The sequence below is a fragment of the Gavialis gangeticus genome, unplaced genomic scaffold (genome assembly GCF_001723915.1).
Source record: "Gavialis gangeticus isolate Ggan-Ray unplaced genomic scaffold, GavGan_comp1, whole genome shotgun sequence".
Lineage (NCBI taxonomy): Eukaryota > Metazoa > Chordata > Crocodylia > Gavialidae > Gavialis > Gavialis gangeticus.
In genome coordinates this window covers 98,341,794-98,347,991 of record NW_017729032.1, presented here as the reverse complement: position 1 = coordinate 98,347,991, position 6,198 = coordinate 98,341,794, and the positions used below count along the sequence as shown (strand labels likewise).

The 6,198-nt window shown below is 36.8% G+C and overlaps 1 protein-coding gene across 1 annotated transcript in view; it reads left to right on the top strand.

The window, feature by feature from the left end:
* The window catches only part of MYCBP2 (MYC binding protein 2, E3 ubiquitin protein ligase), a 336,755-nt gene that overhangs the window by 218,759 nt on the left and 111,798 nt on the right, over nucleotides 1-6,198 (top strand). The window contains exons 51-52 of the mRNA XM_019523825.1: nucleotides 1,962-2,078; nucleotides 2,886-3,026. Of these exons, the coding sequence (XP_019379370.1) occupies nucleotides 1,962-2,078; nucleotides 2,886-3,026 (258 nt within the window). The remainder of the gene's footprint in view (nucleotides 1-1,961; nucleotides 2,079-2,885; nucleotides 3,027-6,198) is intronic.

Sequence of the window (6,198 nt, the reverse complement as noted above, 5' to 3'; positions counted from 1 at the left end):
GGGGACTACAGGGCAGACCCTACATTGAAAGACTGCGGGACCTAAACCTGTTCAGCCTTCACAAGAGAAGGCTGAGGGGGGACCTGGTGACTGTCTATAAACTCACTAGGGGGGACCAGAAGGGTTTAGGGGAGACACTGTTTCCCCTAACGCCCCCTGGCATGACAAGGAATAATGGACACACATTATTGGAGAGTAGGTTTAGATTAGACATCTGCAAGAACTACTTCACAGTTAGGGCGGCTAGGAACCAACTTCCAAGGGAAGTGGTGCTGGCTCCTACCCTGTGGATCTTTAAGAAGAGGCTTGATGCCTACCTGGCTCGAGTCATTTGAGCCCAGTTTTTCTCCTGCCCAGGCGGGGGGTCGGACTTGAAGATCTACAAGGTCCCTTCCGACCCTACTTCTGTGATTCTGTGGTTCAACCATTAGATTATAATATTATGTATAAGGGTTACACTGTGAGAAAAGACACTAACAGAGCATCCGAGTTGTGTCTTGGGTAGAGAGAAAGGTATGGAACTGTTATCTTCACTACAGTGTAGTTTCTTCAGGATAATCTGTCAGGAGGCCTGAGTCTCATCTACTTAAAGCCATTACTAGGTGACATCAGACCAGTAATTGTCTTACTGGGGATGTGGACTATCCATCCAATCAGCTGTATATCTGTAAGCTATAGTTAAACCTGTCGTAGATTACATGGCGTACTACTTTCCCTACCCTCCATTATTACTCATCCATTGTATGAATCACACAAATACTTCATGAATCAGGTTTTTAATGGGTTATCTTAGCATGTTAGTTTCCATTGATTTGGCAACAAATCTATGTGTCCTGGCTGAAATACAGTCAGTTTTTAAGTAAATTAAACTTACAAAACAAGTATATAAATAACATTTTACTGTTAGTTTTTCTGTGAAAACACATTCCAGTGAAAACTGTAGTAAAAAACATGATTTAGGGAATGATTTTTTTCTTTAAAAAGAGCATTTATGTCAAATGGCCTAAATATCTGTATTTATCTGATTTTTTTTCTTTTCCCTTATGAATCTGTTCTTAAAGGTCAGCTGAAAAAAAAATCTATATTAGTTTTCATGTCAGCTTTTTGTGGAAGGTTTAGTAAAAAAAAACTGTTAGCTTTGAAAGATGGGCTGCAAGTGTAAAAGTTACACAACCTCCCTTGACTTCCTGCATGTCTCGAACCAGTAGCCTTCAAGGTCTTTGTTCAGGAAAGGAATCTGGTAATTGGGTAGAACAGGAGAAAAGGGCAGTGAATAGGAGAAAAGGGCAGTTGCATGCAAAGGAACAATTTTCAAATCAAAACAGCAGTAAGGAAGATCTAATGTAAACTTGAAGGGAGAAGTTGCTGAGTTAGTATGCTGCAGATAAATGAGGAACAATGTCACCTTCAGTTGTCTTCAAAAGGGCGTTTGAAACATTGTATAGCTGAACATATCTCATGTATCTAATCAGGTATGTACCTAAACATATCTAATCTAATGTAGCCAATATCCCAGTCCTCTTCAAATAGCCAGCAAGAGAGAATGCTTTCAGTAGTGCTCTGTGGTGTTACACCAAATGGGAACCAGTGATCCTAGGCTGTACAGTTATCGCAGTTCATTACCCTTAAAAACAGTAGACAGCTTTGCCTGACATGCAACTTAAAGAACTCTGACGATACCATTTAATAGAAATCTAATGTTGCCATATTCATGTAAGAGAGTTGTTTTCAGATATTGAGTTGAACATAAGTTTTGCCATAGCATTTTTAAAGCATTAATATTTTATAAACCAAAAGAAAATGTGATGCAACAACCATGGGAAACTAGCAACAAACTGTAACTCTAAGACTGCCATCTTATTGCTGTAGCATCTCAGGATCTGTTAAATCTATTTCTTCATACTCTTGAGTACCCTGTTCCAATTGTTTTCTGCCTTACTGTCTTCCTTTGCTTCTCTTAGGTTCGCAAATTTGTGGCCAAGGACAGTGCAGGGCTTCGTATCCGTAGCCACCCTTCCCTTCAGAGTGAGCAAATAGGCATAGTGAAAGTCAATGGATCCATCACTTTTATTGACGAGGTAACACATAAGAAACTTACGTTGAAACAGGGATTAAGTTGTAAAATTAATCCATGTAAATGATCAATCTAATTTTCATGTTTAGATGTCGCCTTATTTATAATTTAAGCATCTATGCCTTTAGATTTTTGCCAGTTTTTCTTGGTATTATTTTTCTAATTTTTCCGCTCACTTTAAAACTTGTGAAACAAATCTTAGGACTGTTGTATGAAGAAAGGGGAGAGTTACCTTAGAATTCATTTCATGAATCATTTCCTATTTTATCTCGAGGGACTGGATGTTCTAACGTTTAATCATTAAGCACTACTTTAAAAGTTGGAAATTGTAGATAGTAATATCATGCACCTGTCACTTACATTTCTGAAAGACCTCCTCATTTTAGAGTAAATGTGCATGTATCTTCTTTCTTATAACTCCATATATAGCAGATACTTTTACAAGTGATGAAGACAGTGGTGATAAAACAAAAATAATGAAAGGTAGGGAGTAGCAAGTTTTTTATGAGGAAAGATCTGGCTTTAATGATTAATATTTTTTTAAATCTAAAGGAAATTCTTTTTAACCGTCTGATATAAATTTTCAAACTTAGCTTCTTGAGATGTATCTTTCATACTGCTTTAGCATTCTTTTGTTGCTTTAAGTTTCTCCAGACTCTCTTCCCTACCTTTCCTTATCTCCTATCACAACAGTGCAGAGCTTAATTCTCATGCTACCATTGTCTTGCCTGGTCTGCAATCTGTTAGTCTTTGCTGGCCATGTAGCAGTTACAGGAGGGCATGGCTCGTTTTTGTTGCTTGTTTCCCATAGATCCACAATGATGATGGTGTATGGCTGAGACTGAATGATGAGACAATAAAGAAGTATGTTCCTAACATGAATGGTTACACTGAAGCCTGGTGCCTCTCTTTTAACCAGCATCTTGGCAAGAGCCTTCTGGTCCCTGTTGACGTAAGTAAAAGGTGCCTTTGAAGAATATTAGTAGTACACTCTGTCCTCATTACAAGGCTTTCTTTAATTAAGGCAGTAACTGTTTAATCTCAAGGTGAATCACTTTTTAATTAGGAAATAATTGCCTTATATATGCTTGAATTCTTGAGGGCCTACTCAGTAATGAGGGTGGAGTGTAAACAAATTAAGGCCCTTTATGCTGAACATTTTTTCCATTAAAAAAAAAGAGAAATGGTGCAGGGACCATGAGTACAGTCATGCACTGGAAAAAAGTAGTATTGGAGAGAATGTACTCTGAAAATTATTTTTCATGTAAGGCTAAAATGTTATAGTCTATAAGACTATACTTTCAAAAACAATTTGTCATCTTAAGTGAAATGTTGTTGCAAGATGAGTTTCAGACTGGAAATAACCATAAACTTCTTTAATTTTTCCTAAGTAGATATATTTCTGGATTTCATATTTAAATCCTAACATTACTAAAAAAAAATTCTAGAAATCTGAAGGCTTTCCCAACACAAAATATGAGTAAAAACATTGCTTCAAAATATCTGGCAGTCTAATTTCATAAAGGTCATTTCAAGCACTAGAACTTAAACCTGTCTTGTGTTGAACAAACATCTAAAACTGTCCATCAGTTGCAACAAAGCCACATTTTTTTTTCTGTTTTGTCTTCCCAATAAAATATGTTTATAAAAGACTTTTTTATTTGGGTATCTCCTACTACAACTCATGTTATAGGATGTATCTTGGAAAACCTGTTGCATCTGGGAAGCAGAATGCTCCTGCCCCACCCATCAGCCACTTGGATGCTGTTGTGATGGGTGTGTTTAATTAGATAGATTTAGAATCTCTGAAATTTGGTCAAGATCTTTGCCTTGCTTAAGGTAGTGCGTTTTTAATTTTATAAAGCAATATCTTCTACACACTTGTATTGTAGGTTCCTGATTGCCTGTATTTTTCAGGTGGACACACACAACTTCATAATAGCAAAATAATTTTCTTTCTTGGATAGAATGTATGCACTCACATCTCAAAAAAAAAAAAAAAAAAATTCACTTTCCAGAGAGATAATATCTTGTGATATGAAGTCAAAATATTTGTAGTAGAATAAGCATGTCAGGAAATTAATGTGAACAACAAAGAACTATCTAATGATATTTTACTAAGTGTTGTGATTTTTCTCTTTGTGCATCATATCTTGTTCAGACATTTCATCCAAAAGAGAAACATTTGTGCAATTGATAATAGAAAGAAAATTATCGGAAACTTTCCTATGGGGAAAAAAGAACTTATAGCAGGGGTAGACAGCCCCCTTGCACAGGTTCCAGAACATGGCACGCAAAGGTACTTGTGTGGCATGCATGTCTCAGAGCGAACAACAGGAAAAGGGCTGGGGCTGTGCTTCCACAACAAGGATTGGGCCTCTTGCAGCTCCCCCACTATCCACCTCTGGCACACCAACATCTTACAAGTCAAGGTTGTGGGCATTTTTGGCATTCTGCTCAAAAGTGTTACTGACCCCTGACTTGTAGCCTAGTTTTGGTTGCCGTTTGAGCTGTTGTGATGAGAAAAGAGTTAATGTTTTGTTTTCCTTAGTAGCTGAAAATTAGTAGTTGCATTAGAATTTTGATGACAGAAAACAAAATGATACAATGTCCTACACTGAGGTAATAGCCACATTAGTAACTAGTTCAACAGCTGAAGGCTTGTAGAATAAACTGTAGTTACCATGTGATGCTAGTTTTTAGGTGTCTGAAGTGTTGGTATTCTCATACATTTTCCTTTACATTTTATCATTTTTTAAACAAATTGTTATAGAAGCCAGGACACAGGTTGTAGACACACAGTACATTTATTTCAAGATGATTTGACTTTTTATTCTGGAGTGGAATGGACACAAGGATGCTAGCTTTATACCAGTGTAAATCACTCCACACCAAAGTAAATTTGCCTTCAAAGTGAGCAGTGATGATATGCTGGTGTAAGTTAAACCAGTTTACTGGTTCTGTGTTCACTTCCCTAGTTGTTAGCAGTTCAAAATGGTTCCCTTGCCAGTTAGTGGTCCACCCCTGTAACAGTGCCCATTTGGAGCAACTAACTTGGTAGGTGGGTAATGTGTCCGGTCCTTGCTACAGGGTAAATTTACTAAGGAGTAAAAAACAATGAAAATTACTTTGTTATGATTACTCCACACAAAAAGGTCTTGTTAAAGGTAAAATATTATGTGTGTGGATATGATGTCTGTATATATCCACACACACTTGTTCAAAAATTTGGTGTACAAGAATTCCTAGAGTCCAGAATGCTTTTGTATTAGAACTTTAGCAGTTAAAAGGGGAAAAATTGATTAATAAAAAGCAGGAAGGGGCTAGGTTAGTAGGTGGGATGGAATATACACAGACAGTTGAAGTGCAGGGTTAAAGGTCCCAATCTGATGTTTAGTTTGGAATTTGGGATGATACTATTATGCATGAATATCATTCTGTAGTCCAAGGGTGACCAACTTGTGGCATGGACAACCTCTGTTTGTGATGCATGGCAGATTAGGGAAGGGACAGACCGCACAAAAAGCAGAGCAGCAGGTCGAGCAGAAAGTAGAACACTAATTTACACCCAGTCATCCTTACTGTATTATTTAAATGTTAGGCTGGAATAATTTTGACTCCTGAATGTTCTCTGTAGTAGCATTGCAGAAGAAGAAAAGAACTTAGCTTAATTCCCGATCACAGGTCAAGTTGGCAGAGTTTTAGTGGGGGGAAAAGTTTGCTTTGTATTATGAGAGATTTTAACAGTCATTGAAGCACCAAAAGGTTTCCCCCCACCACCACATTATTTTAATTTTACTTTAACTAGAAGCCCACACTAAAATACTTGAATGATAATTAAAGGGAAGATATACTGCTTCAGAAAATATGAATTAAGCTTTTTGAAATCCACAGATTTCTGCTAAGAACTGTTTTTTGTCAGATGAGGGGATTTGATGTTGTAATCCCTTCAGCTCTTTAAAATAAGAACAAAAAACTTTGTATTTAAAATTAAGGCATTTTTTCCAGTATCTTCTGTAAAGAAAAAGAAAGGTTAAATAAGGGTTTAAATGTTAACAAGCTTGCATGTTTGCAAACATAGTTTTTAAACTGACAGAATTTTCTTTCTTGAAACTGTTTGAATC